This window comes from Hemicordylus capensis, chromosome 1, assembly GCF_027244095.1.
Source record: "Hemicordylus capensis ecotype Gifberg chromosome 1, rHemCap1.1.pri, whole genome shotgun sequence".
Classification (NCBI taxonomy): Eukaryota; Metazoa; Chordata; class Lepidosauria; order Squamata; family Cordylidae; genus Hemicordylus; species Hemicordylus capensis.
The window spans coordinates 453,480,785-453,503,494 of NC_069657.1; the positions used below are offsets into that span (position 1 = coordinate 453,480,785).

General features: G+C 50.2%; 1 protein-coding gene across 5 annotated transcripts in view; it reads left to right on the forward strand.

Moving 5' to 3' along the window:
* INTS9 (integrator complex subunit 9) overlaps window positions 1-22,710 on the forward strand; it is a 96,901-nt gene that overhangs the window by 4,721 nt on the left and 69,470 nt on the right. For 2 of the 5 annotated variants that reach the window (XM_053249106.1, XM_053249111.1), the window contains exons 2-3: window positions 3,164-3,291; window positions 9,376-9,436. In XM_053249106.1, the coding sequence (XP_053105081.1) occupies window positions 3,164-3,291; window positions 9,376-9,436 (189 nt within the window). The remainder of the gene's footprint in view (window positions 1-3,163; window positions 3,292-9,375; window positions 9,437-22,710) is intronic. The other 3 variants (XM_053249104.1, XM_053249116.1, XM_053249127.1) reach the window with 2 other exon arrangements.

Consider the following 22,710-nt stretch of genomic DNA (forward strand, 5'->3'; position numbering starts at 1 on the left):
CAGCAGCCACTAAAATAAAAATTCAACTGAATTGCTAAACGGCAGGCAGGCAAAATGTCTGAGCAGCCCAAGTCTTCAATGAACAGTGAAAAGGTAACATGGAAGAAGCCAAGTGCTGCTCTCGGAAAGAGGGCTCCACAGACCGCATAATACCCTGGTACTTTATTATTATTATTACATTTATATCCCGCTCTTCCTCCAAGGAGCCCAGAGCGGTGTACTACATACTTGAGTTTCTCTTTCACAACAACCCTGTGAAGTAGGTTAGGCTGAGGGAGAAGTGACTGGCCCAGAGTCACCCAGCTAGTCTCATGGCTGAATGGGGATTTGAACTCAGGTCTCCCCGGTCCTAGTCCAGCACTATAACCACTACACCACACTGGCTCTCTAAACTGTTTACAGCTTTGAAGAAGTTAGCTTGAACCGCACCTGAAAATGAACCGGAAGCCAGTGATATTGCTTGAACAGTAGAGTCCCGTGCACCATCAAATGGGCTCCGGCTGACAACCTTGTGGCAGCATTCTGTACATGTTGACGTTTCCAGGTGTTTTCCATGGACAGCCTCCTATAACAATCATGAAAGAAAGGAAAGATTGTGCCGTCGAGTCGGTGTCGACTCCTGGCGTTCACAGAGCCATGTGGTTTACTTGGTAGAATACAGGAGTGCTCGCTCTATCTATCTATCTATCTATCTGTCTATTTATTTTAACATATTTATATACCACCCAAAGCCTACATCTCTGGGCAGTTTACAAACATTGCCTTTTGCCATTGCCTTCCTTCCGTGCAGTATGAGATGGTGCCTTTGCCATTGTGAGCATCCACCTCCAGCACCTTCTTATTTCGCTGCTGCCCGATATAGGTGACTACACATATATATTTACTAGGCACAGTCTGGAAAGCACACCAGCCAGGATTTGAACTCACAGCCTCTTGCTCCCTAGGCAAGCTGCTTCCCCACTGTGCCTCCTCAGCTGGTTAACAGTCTTGGCCTTGTTGTTAACTGTTCTATGAAATTACCTAAAAAGGGGTGTAGGAATAAGAACATAAGAACAGCCCTGCTGGATCAGGCCCATCTAGTCCAGCATCCTGTTTCACACAGTGGCCCAGCAGATGCCTCTGGGGAGCCCACAGGCAAGAGGTATGTGCATGCCCTCTCTCCTGCTTTTGTTGTTCTCCTGCAACTGGTATTGAGAGGCATTGTGCCTCTGAGGCTGGAGATGGCCCACAGGCACCAGACTAGTAGCCATTGATAGACCTGTCCACCATGAATCTGTCTAAGCCCCTTTTAAAGCCATCCAAGCTGGTGGCCATCACCACATCCCATGGCAAGGAATTCCACAGATTAATTATGCGCTGTGTGAAAAAGTACTTCCTCCTGTTGGTCCTAAATTTCCCGACATTCCGTTTCATTGGGTGATCCCTAGTTCTAGTGTTTTGAAAGAGGGAGAAAAATTTCTCTCTGTCCACCCTCTCCACTCCATGCATGATTTTATAGACCTCTATTATGTCTCCCCTGAGTCGCCTCTTTTCCAAGGTAAAGAGCCCCAGATGCCATAACCTGGCCTCATCAGGAAGGTGCTCCAGGCCCCTGATCATCTTGGTTGTCCTCTTCTGCACCTTTCCCAGTTCTACAATATCCTTCTTGAGATATGGTGACAAAAGCTGTACTCCAAATGTGGCCGCACCATAGATTTGTATAAGGGCATTATAATATGAGCATTTTTATTTTCAGTCCCCTTCCTCCTGATTCCTAGCATGGAATTAGCCTTTTTCACAGCTCCCGCACACTGAGACGACACTTTCAGTGAGCTGTGCACCATGACCCCAAGATCTCTCTGCTGGTCAGTCACTGACAGCTCAGATCCTACTTCAATCCCAATACTTCAGAAGTATTGGGATCAGCTCAGATCCCAATACTTCAAGCGCCCCTTGGCAGGCTCCCTTGACTGCCGTTTCTGCCTCTGGGCCCTCCAGTCTGACCCTGGTCCTATTTGGCTTCTCCTTTTGTCAACTTCATGCTTCCACCAACCATGTGTTACTCAGATTCCAGCCACTGTTTTAGACCCACTTTCTTTAGCTACCTCATAACAAAATCCTCCCCAGAATTCTGATCTCCTTCCTCTCCTGTCCTCTACCATATTGATCATGCAGTCTGTGCTGATAATGAATGCCCAGTGGTAACTTCAAAAAATAACCACCTCTCTAATTATCTCCTTTCCTCCTTTCTCTCTTGCTCCTCCACCCTTTCCCTCCAACCTCATGCTCTAGGTACCCATCCTTCATGTCACCCTTTGTCAGTCAATTGCTTACTCTGCATCCTTCAGTCAATCTCCTTTTCTCTGTGCTTCCTGTTTCCTGGTTTCTTGATATCCTGGGACTTCTTCCCAGTCCTCAGGCATGTTCTCTGTATGAAATTCTACTCCCAGTCAAACTGACAACACTCCCTTCCCTCACATAAGATGGTCTGCAAACCATTTTGCTCCCTGAGGAATTGAACATTCCAAGCCATCTCTCCAGCTCAGCCAATCAGGATCAGGGGCTTAACTGCCTCAGGGACAGTGCAACATAGATTAGTAAATGCAGAGTACATCCTGCAAGCCTAGAAGCTTGTTTGTCTGCTACTGCAAATCCTCTTGAACCAAAGCCTGTTCAGGTGTGTAAAGGCATGTTTTTCAAAGGAACATAGGAAGCTGCCTTATACTGAGTCAGACCATTGGTCTATCTAGCTCAGAATTGTCTACCCAGACTGGCAGCGGCTTCTCCAAGGCTGCAGGCAGGAGTCTCTCTCAGCCCCATCAGGAGTCGCTGCCAAGGAGGGAACTTGGAACCTTCTGCTCTTCCCAGAGTGGCCCCATCCCCTGAGGGGAATATCTTACGGTGCCCACATGTAGTCTCCCATTCAAATGCAAACCAGGACAAATCTCGCTCAGTAAAGAGGACAGTTCATGCTTGCTACTGCTGGACCAGCTCTTCTCTCATTCCCCTGGGTTCTGTCGCTTGCCCTAGTCTGTGCTGAGACAAGGCTGTTGTGGCTGGAGATTTTGGGAAGTCCAGCCACATTTAGAGACGCCCGTTTGAGAACCCCTTTAGTACTCCAATCACTTCTACTTTCCCTTTTATCGGAACTGGTTATTTATTCGGTCTGGTCTTGTTTCTTCAGTACTGCTTGTCCGGGCACCCGACGTTACCATGCAACATCCTCAAGTTCAAGACTACCACCATCATGCTGGATTGCGGGCTGGATATGACCTCCACGCTCAACTTCCTCCCACTGCCACTGGTGCAGAGGTACGCCCTAGCCGGGAGTAAACATTTCTCGACGCTGCTGCTTTCCTCGGCGTGTGCTCTATTCTGGAGGAGAAGTCCAGAGGGGGGAAAGTGCTCCTGTTGTCGAGCTGGGAGAGGCCGGGGTGCGTGGGTGGGTTACAGAAGAGGAGGCTGCAAAGGACCCCCCACCTCCCACCGCACAAATAGACTTGGTCCACTTAAAAATTCCCTTTATCAAAATAACGTCCTTTGGCTCAGGAGACGGAAAACGTTTTATGGATTTATCGATTTGGTTTTCCAGATAATTTATTCTAAGCTTCAGCCGAGTATTGCAGCAGCAGCTCCGCGCAAGTGAGGTCACAGATCTGTCATCTTTCTGGCTTCTCCGTGGAAGGGGAGATAAATGGGAGGCAGATGTAAAGTGCAGACACGCTGGGCATATTTCCCCCCTCTCCCCAGTCCCTGTCTCAGGCTTCTCGACATAGCCGGAAGCCAGGCCTGTGTCGCCCCGTGCACTGAGAAGCCTGTGCTCCCATCTCAGTAAGGCATATCAAGCAGGCTGGCTTTTGATATGGTCCGCCCGGGGCATGCTCTGAAGGCACGGGATGCAGCAGCCACTTTGCCGAAGCTAAGCAGGTTTGGGTCTGGCCAGTGCTTGGAGGGGAGACCACCTGGGAGCGTCATGGTTGCTGCCTTGATTTCCATGCAAGGAAGGCGAGATGTAAACGAAGGAAATGCTGGGTGTAGAAAAGGAAGGCGGGGTTGGACTTGAATGTTTCTCTCCCTCTTTCCTTGTACTGTGGCACTGATTGCCATGAGGTTGCAAACTGAGAGGAGTTAATGTTAATCATCATTAATTGGTGGCATTCACTGCCCTGTGGTGTGGTGGTGTCCATGGGCTTAGATGGCTGTAAGGGGATTGGGCAAACTCACAGAGGAGCAGAGTCTTTAACCAGTCATTAGCCATAGTGTCTATGTGGAGCCTCCATGTTCAAGGGCAGGATACCTTTGAATACCTGTTGCTGTTGAGGGTGCAAAGGGCCATTCTGCCCTGTGCCATTCTGCCCTGTTGGTGGGCTTCCCAAAGGCATCTGGTTGGGTACTGTGGGAAGCGGGAGGTTGGACTTGATCCACCAGGGCTCTGCCTGGGCTGGAAACCCCACCCACACAGCACATTCACAGGATTTTTTAAAAAATTAAATTTTTTTAAAAAAATTCCCCTCCAGAGAACATCCTCGGAGGGGGTAAGTGGTGGTTTTTTTTTTTTTTAATTTAATTAAAAAAAAAAAAATAAAACCTCACAAACCCCCAAAACAGGCTGGGTGGGGACACCCCCAGAGGGGGTAATTTTTTAAAAAAACAACCAGGGCAATTCGAGGGGTGCCGGACTGAACTGGCCCAGTTCAGGTCCAGTTCGAACTCTAACCGGACCAGCCAGTTCCATGCACACCCCGTGTGTGTGTTTGTGTTTTGCAATGTGTCTCTATGCACTCCCCCGTGGAGCTCTTGTTGATAGAGTCAAGGACACCCACTAACGGGGTGATGAATATGATTTACCTGCACCACTACCCCTCATGTGAGTAAATGGGGCCAAGATTCAGGGGAAGATCTAATGCTTTGCATGTTCTCAAGTTCAGGCCCCAGAATCTCCAGCTGAAAGGATTAGGCAGCAGATGCCTGGAAAGATCTCTCTTTGCTGAGACCCTGGAGAGCCGCTGCCAGTCAGAGTAGGCAATACTGAGCTCACTGGACTGGTGGTCTGACTCCATAGAGGGCAATTTCATACGCACAGTGAAGATTTATGTCCAGCCCTCAAGCACTGGGAATCTTACTCAGCAACCGATCTCTGGCTTCTGAGATTTCAGCTGGCATTGCTTGCACGCTTTGCATGCTTTTTAGCATATCTTTGCAACCATAAGGGCTAGAAACTTGACTTTTTAAAATGAAAGCTCAGCTCCTCAAGAAGCTGACCTCTGCATGCCCAGCCCTGGTTGTGAGTTATGCAGACTGTAGTTAATGTAAAGTTAATCTACTTCTCTTAGGAAAAATGAGCTGCAAAGGCGACAGTATTTATTTATTTACATTTGTAAACTGCCTCATCCAAAGGCTCTGGGCGGTGTACGACGAATTTAAAAAGACATAAAAACACACACCATTTAAAACACAGTGCTAAAAACAATATAAAAACAATTAAATACCATTTAAAACCAATTAAAATACTTTAAAACCATTTAAAAACCTTGGCAGGCCAGGCCAAACTAGTAAGTTTTTAGGGCTCTCTTAAAGGGAAACAACGAGCCTAAATTACGGATATCTGCCAAGAGTGCATTCCAGAGGCCAAGAGCAGCTACAGAAAAGGCCCAGTTCCGAGTCGCCACCAGACGTACCGGTGGTAACTGGAGACGGACCTCAGCGAGCGATGGGGATCATACCGAAGAAGGCGCTCTCTAAGGTAGCTTTCCCAAGGATTGCTTCTGCACCTTCTCAAGAAATTCTCCCTTCTGGTAAGCAGCAGGCAGAGGCATCGCACCATCCCCGTCCTCTGCCGTGATGGGGCCCAGCTGCAAAGAGGCTGGAATCCTGTCACAGGGAGGCCGTAAACCTTCCTTGTCTGGAGGAGCGACTCATCTGCTTGTTTTATTTCTGTGACGGGTTGAACGATTTAGGATGCATCCATCACTTCATTCCAATGTCAGACGGCCATCAGCGAGAGTTGTTTTATTTGGGTGGCTTCTGGGAAAGCGCCTGCATTGTCTGTGCCTCCACCCACCCCGCTGCTGTTCCTGTCCATCGGCAGCCTCAGAACGGAACATCTTGCCCTTATTAAGGAGATGCATCGGGTTCTTCAAAAACGGCTCAGACCCCCTCTCCTGCTCTCTCTTTTTAAAAATAGTTTTGCTCATTGCATTTCTATCCCTGCCTTTCCCCGCCAGCAGGTCAGGCAGGAATATGTGGCATTAGCCCACTTTTCCTCTCACAACCATCCTGTGAGGTAGGTCAGGCGGCTTGGGGCGGCTTACAGCATTAGTACAATGGATACAGTATAGAACAGTTGTTTTTTTAAAAAAACAATCATTCTTTTTTTTTTTTATGAAGCTAAAGCCACAATTAAAATGACAGATTTTTTTAAGCATTCGAAATTAAAAGTTTTCAATAAAAGCTAAACACTTAGAAGCCTACCAGATATAAGCAGCAGATAGAATATCCGCTGCCGGCTCCGCCTCCCCAACATGGCCGCCGCTTCACCTGCCTCCCCAACGCGGCAGCCGCTGCCTCGCCTGCCTCTCCTTGCTGCCATTAGCTTCACAGAGGCCAACCAATGCCCAGCCAATCAGGCACATCCCTCGCCAGCATGCCTAGCCTTCTGCTACATCCCCACGCATGGCTGGTGGCTGGCTAAGGGAATTAAGTATAATGATGATAACAAACACCTTTTATTTTGCCCAGAAACATATCGGCAGCCAGTGTAGCTCCTTCAGTTATATGGTCTTTCCAAGATGACCCAGAGACCAACCTGGCTGCCGCATTCTGGACCAACTGTAGTTTCCAAACTACATACAAGGGCAGCCCCACATAGAGCACATTGCAGTAATCCAGTCTGGAGGTTACCAGCAGATGTACTACTGTTTTGAGGTTGTTCACCTCAAGAAACGGATGAAGCTGGCGTATCGGCCGAAGCTGATAGAAGTCACTTCTGGCCACCACCTCAACCTGGGAGACTAGGGAGAGGCTCGGATCCAGAAGCACCCCCAGACTGCGTACCTGTTTCTTCTGGGGAAGTGTGACACCATCCAGAACAGGCAGATCAAAATCGTCTCTTGAGTTCCGATCCCGCACAATGAGTACCTCCGTCTTATCTGGATTCAGTCTCAGTTTGTTATCCCTCATCCAGCCCATTACTGCCTCCAGGCAGGCATTTAGGGAGGTTAGGAACATAGGAAACTGCCATATACTGAGTCAGACCATTGGTCTATCTAGCTCAGTATTGTCTTCACAGACTGGCAGCGGCTTCTCCAAGGTTGCAGGCAGGAATCTCTCTCAGCCCGATCTTGGAGAAGGTTATGCCCTCACCCGATGATGCTGACATGGAGAAATAGATTTGGGTGTCATCAGCATACTGATAGCACACTGCACCAAATCTCCTGATGATCTCTCCCAGCAGTTTCATGTAGATGTTAAATAACATCGGAGACAATATGGAGCCCTGAGGCACACCATACAAGAGTTCAGATTTTGAAGAACAGCAGTCTCCAAGGGACACCATCTGGAACCTGCCTGAGAGGTAGGAGCAGAACCACCGCAAAGCAGTGCCTCCAACTCTCAACCCCCTCAGTTGCTCCAGAAGGATACTATGGTTGATAGTATCGAAAGAGGCTGAGAGGTCCAAAAGGAACAACAGAGTCACACTTCCTCTGTCCATTCCTAATTGGAGATCATCCATCAGGCCAACCAAGGTAGTCTCCACCCCATAGTCCACCCAAAGGCCCGTTTGAAATGGGTCAAGATAATCCGTTTCCTCCAAGTCTGTCTGGAGCTGGGAGGCCACCACCTTCTCAATTAACTTGCCCAGCCACAGAAGGTTGGAGACAGGCCTGTAGTTACTCAACTCTGAGGATTTTTGCACCAAAGAAAGGGTTAGAGTAAGGGTTCTCTCTCTCTCTCTGGAGTTCCCTTTGGTGGGCATTCCTGCCAATTTTTCATTTTCATTCTTCTGACAACATTGATAAATTTGTATAGTAGTATTTGTGTTTTTAAAACTTTTTAAAGACCATTGCAAATTTGGCTGCTGCCGGCCTGATGTGCGGGACAGTAAGAGCACGATGGCATGCTCCTATTTTCCATCTCTAGGGGTGCCGACTTTGTCAAAAATCACAATGAGCATTCACCCCCCGTTCCCAGATGGTACCAACCTCCCCAGCTGGTTCTTGTACTATTTAAGGTCCTGAGTGCCGTTAAGAGCCGCGTATCTCAAGATTTGCCCTCCCCCAGGGAATCTCCCCAAGCACTTCGTTTCAGAGGGCATTCTCCAGATGACGAATGTATTGTGGGCAGGTATTCTAGGGAGGTCTTGTGGTAGCAAGCATGGAACATAGGAAGCTGCCATATACTGAGTCCGACCATTGGTCCATCTAGTTCAGTATTGTCTTCACAGACTGGCAGCGGCTTCTCCAAGGTTGCAGGCAGGAATCTCTCTCAGCCCTATCTTGGAGATGCTGCCAGGGAGGGAACCTGGAACCTTCTGCATGCAAGCAGGCTGGTGCTCTTCCCAGAGCGGCTCCATCCCCTGAGGGGAATCTCTTACAGTGCTCAAACATCAAGTCTCCCATTCATATGCAACCAGGGTGGACCCTACTTAGCTAAGGGGACAAGTCATGCTTGATACCACAAGACCAGCTCTCCTCCTCATGAATTGTCACCTTTGCTAAGCAGAGTCCACCTTGGTTTTTATTTGAATGGGAGACTCTGTGTGTGAGCACTGTGAGATATTCCCCTTAGGGGATGGGGCCGCTCTGGGAAGAGGATCTACCTGCTTGCATGCAGATGGTTCCAAGTTCTCTTCCTGGTAGCATCTCCAAGATAGGCCTGAGAGAGACTCCTACCTGCATCCTTGGAGAAGCTGCTGCCACTCTGTGTAGGCAATTCTGAGCAAGATACAGGTATACTGCTCTGTGGGCTCCTTGCAGGAAGAGCAGGGTATAATTGTAAGAAATAAAACATAGTGACAGAGGCTCCAGGGATCGTATCTTGGGAGGGAGCTCCACCACTTGGGTGCCAACACTAGAAAGGCCTTGTCTCCGATTTCCACCCAACCGACTTTGGGGCAGAGACATCTAGGGAGGGGACTGCAAGTGTCTGGGGATGATTGGAGTTGCACCCCAACAACCTTGTGAAGACCAAGGTTTGAGAGCCCCTGTCATATGGGGATTTGAGCTGACCATACAAATATTTAGTTACCAGTCTCCAGTCCATCTAATATGCACTTGATGCCTTATCTGTGTGAAATGTATGTAGTAGCAGTAACTTAAGCACAGCTCTCTCGTAACAGGGGTGCTGACTTTATCACTAAACCCATTAAGCCGGCTTTCTTGCTTTCTTTTCATGCAGCCCCAGGCTATCCAGGCTCCCAGGCTGGGTCTTAAAAGACGGAAGCACTTTCCTAGACAAGGTAATGGACGGCTGCAATAGGGACTCCTAAAGAACCCAGCCAATTAGCCATCCAAACTGAGTCCGAGCAGATTTCATTAAACCAGAGGAATAAGCAAGTTCTCTGCCAAATGAATTGATTTTTTCAGATGGAATGGTTTGAATTCTGGGGTCAAAACAATACCTCGGCATGCGTTCTGATCAGCTTGGTTTTTAAAAAAAGAAGAACCCGGAAGCAACATTTGTTGGGGATGATAGTTTTCTACATCGTGCAGAAACAAAAATCACCTTGGATTAATATTCTCTATGCTTGTGACAGTTGCAAAGTAGTCTGGTTTTTGCAACCAAACAGAACTGTAGTATTGCATTCATAGTACTTGTATTCTTGAGTTTGTTTCAAGATTTCTATTTTACATAGAGATTGTGAGGAGCAGGGCTGTCCTTAGAGTGCCCTGGCGTGGTGCAGGGCCTGGGGCAAATCAGCCAGTGCAGGGCCCCCTTCCAGTTAATCCTAATGAGGGTTAAAAGAGCAGGGCCTGGGGCGGCCACCCTGTTTGCCATGCCCTAAGGACAGCCCTGGGGAGGAGCTCCAAAAGGATCTCTCCAAACTGAGGAAGTGGACAACAAAATGGCAAATGCGGTTCAGTGTTAGCAAGTGTAAAGTGATGCTGACAGTTGTGCTGTCAAGTTGGTATTGAATTCTGGCGACCACAGAGCCCTGTGGTTGTCTTTGGTAGAATACAGGAGGGGTTGACCATTGCCATAACCTGCACAGTATGAGATGATGCCTTCCATCATCTTCCTATATCGCTGCTGCCCAATATAAGTGTTTCCCATAGCCTGGGAAACACCAGTGGGGATTCAAACCAGCAACCTCTTGCTCCCTCGGCAAGTTACTTCCCTGCTACGCATGAAAAATCCTAGCTTCACATATCTGCTTATGGGGTCTGAGCTGTTGGTGACTGACCAGGAGAGGGGTCTTGTGGTGGTGATGGACGGCTCGTTGAAAGTGTCGACTCAATGTGTGGGAGCTGTGAAAAAGGCCAGTTCCATGCTTGGAATCCCATTTGCAGCACTGCATACAGTTCTGGTCACTAAATCTCAGAAAGGACATTGTTGAACTGGAGAAGGTGCAGAGGAGGGCAACCAAGATGATCAGGGGCCTAGAGCACCTTTCTTATGAGGCAAGGCTACAACACCCGGTTTAGAAAAATGTTTAGAATAATAGTTTAGAAAAATGATGACTGAGGGGTGACATGATAGAGGTCTATAAAATCATACATGGTGTGGAGAAAGTGGATAGAGATAAATTTTTCTCCCTCTCACATAACATTAGAACCAGGGGTCATTCCGTGAAACATATTGCCATGAAATTTAGGACAGACAAAGGGAAGTACTTTTTCACACGACGCATAATCAAGCTATGGAATTCCTTGCCTCAAGATGTGGCGATAGCCAACAGCCTGGATGGGTTTAAGAGGGGTTTTTAATAGATTCATGGAGGACAGAGGGCTACTAGTCTGAGGGCTATAGGCCACCTCCAGCCTCAAAGGCAGGATGCCTCTGATTACCAGTTGTAGGGGAGTCACAGCAGGAGAGAAGGCATGCCCTCAACTCCTGCCTGTGGGCTTCTAAGAGGCATCTGGTGGGCCACTGTGTGAAACAGGATGCTGGACTAGATGGCCCTTGGGCCTGATCCAGTAGGGTTGTTTTTATATTCTTATATTAGGGATTGCTTGCATGACACTGTACTTTTTTAGTATCCATTCAAGGTGATATCTCCTTTTCCACTATCCAGTGAGCTCCCAGCATATCTTTGTTTTTAAGTTGTGAGAATAGGAGCTCATCCATAATGCTTGGGCAGAAATAGAGAATAGAAACTGGCCCTATCCGTCCCCAGCACTGTACCTCCAGTGACCGTTGCTGGTGTCTATCTGATGTTTCTTTTTCTATTGTGAGCCCTTTGGGGACGGGGGAAATTTATTATTTCTCTGTGTAAACCACCCTGAGCCATTTTTGGAAGGGTGGTATAGAAATTGAATAAATAATAATAATTAGCAAAGCATCCTCTGGGCCTCTACACTCATCACTCTGTGGTTAATTCACAAAAGAATGTCCAGCCAGCTAACTACCCATAGCCTTTCCATGTTTTCCGGAATTTAGGGTCGCCCCCAGATTTATTTATTTTTTATTTATTTATTTTTGCATTTATATACCGCCTTTCGTTAAAAAGATAACCCCAAGGCGGTTTACCAAAGTTAAAAACATACAATAAAAAGACAATAAAAATATCATGTTAAAAATATAAAAACATAAAAACAGGCATAAAAACAATACAACAAATAAAAACACAAAGAAGCTGCAGTAGAAAACGATCATGTAAAAGCCTGGGTAAAAAGCCAAGTCTTTAAAAGCTTTCTAAAAGCCGTGATGGAGTCCAAGGAACGAATGGCCACTGGGAGAGCATTCCAGAGTCTGGGGGCAGCAACAGAGAAGGCCCTGTCCCGAGTGCACGACAGCCGGGCCTCCCTCATTGTCGGCACCCGGAGCAGGGCCCCCTCAGATGTCCTTGTCAAGCGGGCAGCAACCCGTGGGAGCAGGCGGTCCCTCAGATACCCCGGGCCCAAACCGTTTAGGGCTTTAAAGGTCAAAACCAGCACCTTGAATTGGACCCGGAAACGAACCGGCAGCCAGTGCAGCTCTTTCAAAATGGGGGTGATATGTTCCCAACGGGCAGCTCCGGATAAAACCCTAGCTGCCGCGTTTTGCACTAGCTGCAGTTTCCGGATATTCTTCAAGGGCAGCCCCACGTAGAGCGCGTTACAGTAATCCAGCCGCGACGTGACTAAGGCGTGGGTAACCGTGGCCAGATCTGCCTTCTCGAGAAAGGGACGCAGCTGGCGCACCAGCCGAAGCCGTGCAAAGGCACCCCTGGCCACCGCCTCCACCTGAGCTTCCAAAAGCAGAGCCGGGTCCAGTAGTACCCCCAAGCTGCGTACTTGCTCCTTCAAGGGGAGTGCAACCCCATCCAGAACCGGTAAAATCTCCTCATCCCGATTGGGTCTCCTACTGACCAACAGTACCTCCGTCTTATCCGGATTCAATTTCAGTTTGTTAGCCCACATCCAACCCATCACGGCCTCCAGCCCCCGATTCAGGACATCCACCGCCTCCCTAGGATCAGATGACAAGGAGAGATAGAGCTGAGTGTCATCCGCATATTGCTGACAACTCAGTCCAAATCTCCGGCTGACCTCTCCCAGCGGCTTCATGTAGATGTTAAACAGCATGGGGGACAAGACCGATCCCTGCGGGACCCCACAGGCCAACGGCCACGGGGCCGAGCAGTAGTCCCCCAGCACCACCTTCTGAACCCTCCCCTCAAGAAAGGACCGAAACCACTGCAACGCAGTGCCTCCGATTCCCATACTCGAGAGGCGGCCCAGAAGGATACCATGGTCGATGGTATCGAACGCCGCCGAGAGGTCCAGCAGAACCAACAGGGACGCACTCCCCCTGTCTAGTTCCCGGCGTAGGTCATCCACTAGGGCGACCAAGGCAGTCTCAGTCCCATACCCGGGGCGGAAGCCAGATTGAAAAGGGTCCAGATAATCCGTATCATCCAAGACCCTCTGCAGCTGGGACGCCACCACACGCTCCATCACCTTGCCCAAAAAGGGGAGGTTAGACACAGGTCTATAGTTGTCCAGGCTGGAGGGATCAAGGGAGGGCTTTTTTAATAGAGGTCTTACCACCACCTCCTTAAGGCACGATGGCATCCTGCCCTCCCTTAATGAAGCATTAACGATCACCTCCAGCCATCTACCTGTCCCCTCCCTGGCAGCTTTTATTAGCCATGAAGGGCAAGGGTCAAGAGCGCACGAAGTCGCCCGCACACTGCCCAGGATCTTGTCCACATCCTCAGGCCGCACCAACTGAAAAGAATCCAACACAACCGGACCAGATGGTACCAAAGGCACGTCTGCCGGAACTGCCAAAACTCTGGAGTCCAGGTCAGCACGGATGCAAGCGACTTTATCTGCAAAGCGACAGGCAAACCGATCACAAAGAGCTGTAGATGGCTCCTCCCCCATTGTCTGGGGGGATGTGTGGAGCAAGGTTTTCACCACACGAAACAGCTCTGTTTGTCTGCACTGAGCAGACGCAATGGAGGCGGAGAAAAAGCATTTCTTCGCCGCCCCCACCGCCACGGCATAGTCCCTAAAATGGGCTCTAGCCCGTGTTCGGTCGGATTCGTGACGACTCTTCCTCCAGCGTCGCTCCAGCCGTCGCCCGAGTTGCTTCATCGCCCTAAGCTCCGAGGAAAACCAAGGAGCGGAACGGGCTCCACCAAGCCGGAGAGGGCGCTTGGGGGCAACCGTGTCAACAGCCCGGGCCATCTCTCCATTCCAGAGATCAACCAAGGCCTCGACAGGGTCACCAGCTCTGGACACTGGAAACTCCCCGAGGGCCGTCTGAAATCCAAGCGGATCCATAAGCCTCCGGGGGCGGACCATCTTAATCGGCCCACCACCCCTGCAGAGGGTAGACGGAGCAGTCAAACTAAACCCCACCAGGTGATGATCTGTCCATGACAAGGGAGTGGTCTCAAATTCCCCCACCTCCAGATCATTTATTTCCCGGTCGGCAAAAACCAGATCCAGAGTGTGTCCCGCCACATGGGTAGGGCCCGATACCAATTGAGACAGGCCCATGGTTGCCATGGAGGCCATGAAATCCTGAGCTGCACCCACTAGGGGAGCCTCAGCGTGGACATTGAAATCCCCCAAAACAATAAGCCTGGGGGAACCCAAAGCCACCTCCGAGACCACCCCCGCCAGCTCAGGTAGGGAGACTGAAGTGCAGCGGGGTGGTCGGTACACCAGCAGAATCCCCAGCCTATCTCGGAGGCCCACCCTCAAGGACAAACACTCGAAATTCTGAGATTGCCTGACCGGGCACCTGGAAACGGGAAGAGTCTCACGAAAGATGACTGCAACGCCTCCTCCCCGACCCTCGAGGCGGGGCTGCTGCACGATCTGGAAACCTGGAGGACAAAGCTGAGAGAGACCAACCCCGCCCAGCGGATCCAACCAGGTCTCCGTCACGCATACCAGGTCAGCATGCTCATCCACAATCAGATCGTGGATAAGAGATGTTTTTGTGTTAACTGACCTGGCATTCAGCAGCAGCACCCTAATCCTCGAAGGAGTGTTCCCAGAGCTCCCTAGGGTCAGAGGGTTGGGAGAAGGGCCGGAAAAAGGAACAGGCCTCAATTGCCTGGACCGATTTCCCCTGTAATGGCCTGCCGAACTCCCACCGCCATACCTCCCTCTGCCCGCTACCCGTGATATTGCCGCCCCCACTCCAGACCCACTTTTTTGCTCCCCCAGGCACATCTCCCCAGAATAAACCACCACGGCTTCTTGGCTTAATAAAAAACCAAGACCAGACTTGCGTGATCTCCTGCTAGCTTCTTGATTGTGGGAAGACAGATCTTCAGGGCAGAAGGAAAGGATCTTCAGGGCCCCAGGCAGCTCACCCCACGGCTGAGAGCCCCAAGGACGAGAGCCCTTGTGCTCTCGCCCTTCGGCTCACGCCCCTGGCCCAGCCTGAGCTTTGAAGCAGCAGAGTCAGCCCCACAGATGGAACACACCTGAAGAAAGGTAGGGCAGAAGCAGAAACACAGTCACTGCCAGCCCAAGATCTTCCCTCTTCCCTTCTTCAGGCCCTGGCCCAGCCTGAGCTTTGAAGCAGCAGAGTCAGCCCCACAGATGGAACACACCTGAAGAAAGGTAGGGCAGAAGCAGAAACACAGTCACTGCCAGCCCAAGATCTTCCCTCTTCCCTTCTTCAGGCCCTGGCCCAGCCTGAGCTTTGAAGCAGCAGAGTCAGCCCCACAGATGGAACACACCTGAAGAAAGGTAGGGCAGAAGCAGAAACACAGTCACTGCCAGCCCAAGATCTTCCCTCTTCCCTTCTTCAGGCCCTGGCCCAGCCTGAGCTTTGAAGCAGCAGAGTCAGCCCCACAGATGGAACACACCTGAAGAAAGGTAGGGCAGAAGCAGAAACACAGTCACTGCCAGCCCAAGATCTTCCCTCTTCCCTTTTTTTGCTCTTCCACCCGGATTTATACAGATTTCAAATGCACTGCCTAGATTGACCGGATTTTATTCTGGATCTGATCACATGGGAGGGGAGAGTAGACAAAGTTGTCAAATAAACAAATAAGATGCAAATTAGGTCTGCATAATTTGCATCATATGCAAATTAGGCCGCCTGGATTTGGGAAGCTTGAATATAGCAACCCTACCCACCCACCATTTGACCCCTGCTTGACTTAAGGAATGTTTCGTTGGTCTCTTCTCATCAATGTCTTCTGGAAACGTGGCTTGAGTGATCTCTCTCTTGCAAATGTATCCCCAGCTACACCAAAGATTGAACAGAGAGTAGGATCTTATGAGCCTGACAGAAACTCCAGCTTCAGTTTCTTGTGTAAGTTTTTTTTCTGACAAGCTAAACATTACGATATAAGTCAGACATGGAATAAGTCAAATACATCACAGGGTCAACCTGTGGGGAGGAGGAGAGCTGGTCTTCTGGTAGCAAGCATTAATTATCCCCTTTGCTAAGCAGGGCCTGCCCTGGTTTGCATTTGAATGGGAAACTAAATGTGTGAGTACTATAAGATATTACCCTTAAGGGATGGGGCTGCTCTGGGAAGAGCACCTCCCTGCTTGAATGCAGAAGGTTCTTAGTTCCCTCCCTGGCAGCATCTCCAAGATAGGGCTGAGAGAGACTCCTGCCTGCAACCGTGGAGAAGCCGCTGCCAGTCAGTGTAGACAATACTGAGCTACATGGACCAATGGTCTGACTCAGTATAAGGCAGCTTCCGATGTTCCTATGTACCTTTAGAATCGAGTATTATGTGAAAATATGGCAAACGGATAGACATCCAGGTCCAAACTCCTTTAGCCTCAGAATGGACCCATACAAACATAGGGCCAAAGCGTAGTTTGCCTATTTGGAAAAACTGGGGGAAATGGATTGCCACAAACAGGGATCAGAAGTACAGATCGGCTGCATGCAAGAGGAGAAAGTGTTGTGTCTTTTCTGCATGTGAGACAAGGAAGAGGAAGAGGCAGCCTCTTTCAGTCAATGAGCTGGGTTTCGCCTGGTGAAGAGGGGAGACAGGTCTGCCATCTTCAAAGATATGGAGGGCCCTCACCTAGAAGAAGGAGCAGACTTGTTCCCTGTTGCTCCCGAGGGCAAGACTGGAACCCGTGGATTGAAATGGCAAGGGAGCAGATTTAGGCCGGACATTAGGAGGCGTTTCCTGTCGGCAAGAGCTGTTGGACAGGGGAACTGACTGCCTGGTGCAGTGGTGGGCTCTCTCTTGCTGGAGCTGCACAGCTGTCTATTGGATGCTGTAGCAGCTTGCTGCACTGAGCAGAGGGCTGGAATAGAGGACCTCTGAGGTCCCTTCTGACTCTAATATTCTGTGTTCTTAAAGAAGGGCCCAGTGTCCCCTCTCACGGGGATTCCCAGGTGTTGTTGACTACAACTCCCAGAATCCCCAGCTGCAATGGCTTTTGCTTGGGGATTCTGGGAGTTGTAGTCAACAACGTCTGGGAATCCCTGTTAGAGGGGACACTGGCAGGGCCTCTGAAAGTTATATCAACTGAGTGGCAGGTATGCAAGAGAAGGCAGACTTCTGGATTTTCTGCTCCCAGGCTGTTTAGGGCTGCGAAGGTCAAGACAAGGGAGGAGAGCTGGTCTTGTGGTCGCAAGCATGAATTGTTGGTTTGTTAAGCAGGGTCTGCCCTGGTTTGCATTTGGATGGGAGACTACGGGTGTGAGCTCTGTAAGAGAGACTCCTAGAGGCCACTGCCAGTCTGTGTGGACAACCCTGAGCTAGATGGACCAAAGGTCTGACTCAGTAGAAGGCCTCTTCCTTTCTTTCTGGGACTTGAGCCTGGACACATACAGGGATCCAGTGAAGACGCTTTTTTAAAAAAACTGGCATAATAGGTTCACGTTGGCCCATACCAGTTCTGCACCAGCCTCCCGCCCCCTTGGAGAGGAGAGCGGGTCTTGTGGTAGCAAGCATGACTTGTCCCCTTAGCTAAGCAGGGTCCACCCTGGTTGCATATGAAAGGGAGACTAAAAGTGTGAACACTGCAAGAGATTCCCCTCAGGGGATGGAGCCGCTCTGGGAAGAGCAAGAAGGTTTCACATCCCCTCCCAGGCAGCATCTCCAAGAGAGGGCTGAGAGAGATTCCTGCCTGCAACCTTGGAGAAGCTGCTGCCAGTCAGTGTAGGCAATACTAAGCTAGATGGACCAATGGTCTGACACAGTATATGGTAGCTTCCTATGTTCCTAATCTCGCCTGGTTGCTTTTGCAGCATGGATGGCTGTGAGCAGGTCTCCCCTTCCCTAGAGCCCTCTAGAGCAGGGATTCTCAACGTGTGGGTCCCCAGATGTAATTGGACTTCAACTCCCATAATTCCCAACCAAAGGCCACTGGGGCTGGGGATTATGAGAGTTGAAGTCCAATAACATCTGGGGACCCACACGTTGAGAAACCCTACTCTAGAGCACGCACTGGCTGGCCCAGCCTCCTCCGACAGAAGTTCAGACTCCATCCAGGCAGGGACAACGTGCAGCCTCCCTCCTCCCAGCCCCTGTCCGAATGATTTCACCTGTGCTGGGTAATGCGCAGCCCTGCAGGCGATTGCTGGTGGAGCAGCAGCCCACCCCTGGCTTTCTCCCACTCTGCATTTGGCCTCCACCTGCCGCGTTTCAGATAGTTGAGAAAGAAGCAGCAGCAGAGCACGGTCCCTCTGCTTGCCTCTCAAGATAGCAGAAGCAGCCCAAGACATCGATAAGCTTTAAAAAGCCAACAACCCTCTAAATGACTCATAAACCACACAACTGATACCCAGAGCACAAAAATGGAGCCATCGCAGAGTCTGTCTCCCCCGTCGTGCTGACCACTGGAAGGCAGTCTTTGGATGTTTTGCATTGCCCCTGGAATCCCTCTAGTGCTGGGCTGAAAGGCTTCCCATGCCCTTGATGTGCTCACTTGATCATCCCCAGCAGCTCTCCAGGGCTGTGGAGGAACACGGCGGGAGGTGCACCATGCCTTCAGAGAGGTTAGCCAATCGATAGCTGCCTCCTCCGGCTGCCAGCGCTGCTGAGTCCCCCAAGGAGCCCTGATCTTTCTCGCCTCCCGTATCTTCATCTCTTGCAAAGAAACTTGTCCTGGCGCTTTATTGATGCATCGAATACCGGGGGGGGGGGGATCATGCACACTCTCCTGCAGCGGAAGCAGCAGGATTATCGGCATCGCCAGCAACAAGAAAAATAGACAGGAGCACTCCAGCTGGACGCCAGGGAGTGTGCGTGCGCTCAAGTGCTTTAAACAATCCAGATTTGGCAACTGGGTTAAATTATGCAAATGCATGCCTTTTCAAAAACTTCTGCAGTCATAGCTGTCATCAGTTGGTCAATACAGTATTTGTTGTAATCAAAGGTCTACAAATTCTTTCCTACAAATCCAGTCTTTCTTTTTGTCAGTTTAGTACAGTTTCGAATTCCCCCCCTCCACATACACACTTGGCTACTGCAGACTAGGGATGTGCACGGAATCGGTTCAAGTCCGGATCGGACTCGAACCTGACCGGATCAGTTCGGTCCGGCACCCCTTAGAACCACACACACACACACATGGTTTGATCCGGGGGGGTGGGGTTTCCACAAAGTTTTGTTTTTAATTTTTTTTTAACCTTTAGACCCTTTGGGGGGGGTTCCTCTAGGCCACAGGGGGATGAAGATTACTCCTCCCACAAAGATTACCCCTCCCCCCACTGGCCTTGGTAATCACAGCTGCGGCCCATTTTAACCCCATATGTTGCCGCAGTGGCCATTTTCTCCGCCGCCATGCATGCGCAAATGGCCTCCGAAAAAGGGGTTAAAACGAGCCATGGTGGTGATTACCGAGGCTGGCGGGGGGAAGGGGGAACCATCGCGGATGCGCACACACACATCCACAGCCTAGAGGAAGCCCCCCGAAGGGGCTAATGGTAAAACTTTAAAAAAAATCAAAACCACGAACCCCACAAACCGTCAGGGGGGGCGTTTCGGTCCGAGGTCGGTTCAACCCCAGAACCATCGAACCAAACTGGTTCGACATAGAGCCGAACACCCCTCGAACTGTTTGCACATCCCTATTGCAGACTTGACATGTTTTAATATTTCTTTGCATTAAAAATTTCCCTGCAAGTAGAAAAATAATGTGGCAAGAAGCAGGCCGAGCTAGAACCTTTTTCCTGATGTCCTAGTTTTCTACTTGCAGGGAGGCTCCCTCACCCAGAAGATCATTCAAGAATGGCATCCCCAAACCTCCTCTGCTTCCCTCATTTTGCTGCCTTGGTGCACCAGAGCTTGGTCAGACCAGCGGATATGGGGGAGAGAGAGAGAGCAAAGCTACAGCGGCCTTAGAAGTCTATAGAGAGGCAAAGTAGGAAGTCAGATGCTAGTTTAACCAACAGGCCATGTTGGTGTAGGGAGTGTTGTTATGCAGGGTTGGGCTTTTCGAGCATTCAAGGGAGGAAGACACTGGAGGCGGATATAATGTTGACATTAATATATATAACTTCTATTAAGGCAAGTGTTACACAAGGGTAAATATATTCAGCATTGGCAGCAGTGACAAATAAAAATAAAGAAGGGTCAGGTTGGTGCCATGAGGCCAGGCTTCGGCTGCCTGCCATCTCGGGAGTCTCTTAGGACCAGTATCTTTCCAGGAAATGAGTCCCCTTGCTTCTTTGGGGTGCAGATCTGTGTACATGCAGACCAGTAACCTGCTATTTCCCTGACTGTGTCATGCGTACTCTTTCCACACACACACACACACACACACACACACACACACACAAACACACACACACTTTATCAAAAGCAAAAGTAAACAGTAGGCTACTATGGCATCTAAGTTGAACTGTGTCTCGCTTGAGCAAACAGCTGATGTGGCGTCTGGATTTTAGCGAAACTCATACCTCTGATTTTGAGGCCTAAAGCAAATCCTTTCCATGACTATTATTGGGGTGCAGATTTTTCTAACCCCCTCTGTGCACAACATTGTTGGGCTGGCTTCAGTGCCCAATACCGAATTTCTCCCTGAATATGACTCGGCTGCAGAATTGTAGACTACACAGTCCAGCAGAATGCCCTCCATAACTCTCCCCACCCTCCAAACAAATTGTCTGTGGGGCTGTAGCTCAGTGGTAGATTGTTTGCTTTGCATGCTGACGGTCCCAGCTTCAACCCCTGGCAGCATCTCCTGGAATGGCTGGGAATGACCCTTGTCTGAAACCTTGGAGAGCTGTTGCCAGTCAGTGTAGACAGTCCTGAGCTAGATGGACCAATGGAAGGTCCAGTGGAGACCTCTTCAAATTATTTATTTTTACAGTTATAGCCTGTTCTTTCTCCAAGAAGCCCAGAGCTATGTACATGATTATGTTTCTCCTCGTGACACCTCTGTGAGGTAGGTTAGGCTGAGAAGAAGTGACTGGCCCAGAATCCCCCAGTGAGTTTCATGGCTCAAGGGGGATGTGAACCCGGTTCTCCCTGGTCCTGGGCCAATAACCTAACCACTACACCACACTGGCTTCCTGCAAACCATGGTTTGTACATTGGCATCCAGCCTCAAAAGCACATTTGCCTCCTGCAACCTGGAGAGTGAATTCTCCCTCCTCTGCTTTTCATTGCCTTCATGTTCCATCTGCACCAACGCTTAACTAAGGAGGGTGTGAAGACCTGCTCCAAATTCTGATGAAGGCGGGAACCCAGCTTAGAGTTGATGCAGATGCCACTCCACCCCAGAGAAATGGCAAACAAGGGGCACGACCGAGAAGAATTTGCCTTGGGAAACGGAGGGAAATATGGAGCCAACTTAGTCTGAGTTGGACTCTTGGCCATTGTGGCTGGGGTTGATGGGAGTTGTAGTCCAATAATATCTGGGGGGCCCAAGATTGGGAATTCCCAATCTACACTGATTCCCAATGGTTCAGACAGGATCAGTGACGGAGCCGGCCTCACGGCGGCCCGTGTCCGCCCCACCAGTGGCCCTGTGAGTGACACCCTGTGTGCATGATATCATGCAGACAGGGGCTCAGCCCGGGCTCAGGATAACTTACCCCAGCCCTCCCGATAACTTACCCCAGCCCTCCCGATTTCAATTCCAGCCAGCGTTTGCTGCCTGGCTGTGTTTATTTCCCCAACACACAGGCAGCAAACGCTGGCTGAAAATGAAATTGGGAGGGCTAGGACGGGGGCTCTGGTGTTCAGGCCATGCCCTTTTGCGCATGAAAACACATGCAACGGGGGACTCCAGCGGCCCTTTCCTTGGGCGGCTTAGGTTCTTCGAACCCGTTCACTCTATGGTGGCTCTGCCCCTAGACAGGCTCTTTTCAGCCCCTCCTGGAAATGCCAAGGATTAACCCTTGGACCTTCTGCAAGCAAAGCAGGGGCTCTGCCACTGAGCTTCAGCCCCGTCCTGCAGCCCTGCCCAGTAGGAAGGAATAGGAGGGAGCACAAGACTGGCCTCTGACCTTCAAACCATGGTTTGAAGTGCTCTGGCGTGATGTCTCCCCGGGACCAGATTGCAAGAGGGAGGTGAGCTGTGCAGCCACGCCAGCCCAGCATCCTGCATCCCTGAGTGGCCCACCAGATAGGAACCTAGGAAGCTGCCATCTCATGAGTCAGACCCTTGGCCTGTCTTGCTCAGTATTGTCTACACAGACTGGCAGCGGCTTCTCCAAGGTGGCAGGCAGGAGTCTCTCTCAGCCCTATCTTGGAGATGCTGCCAGGGAGGGAACTTGGGGCCTTCTGCTCTTCCCAGAGTGGCTCCTTCCCCTGAGGGGAACATCTTACAGTGCTCACACGTCTAGTCTCCCATTCATGTGCAACCAGGGTGGACCCTGCTTAGCTAAGGGGACAGGTCATGCTTACTGCCACAAAACCAGCTCTCCTCTCTAAAATAGGAAGCTGCCATATACTGAGTCAGACCATTGGTCCATCTAGCTCAGTATTGTCTTCACAGACTGGCAGCAGCTTCTCCAAGGTTGCAGACAGGAGTCTCTCTCAGCCCTATCTTGGAGATGCTGCCAGGGAAGGAACTTGGAACCTAGATGCTCTTCCCAGAGCGGCTCCATCCCCTAAGGGGAATCTCTTACCATGCTCACACATCAAGTCTCTCATTCATATGCAACCAGGGTGGAACCTGCTTAGCT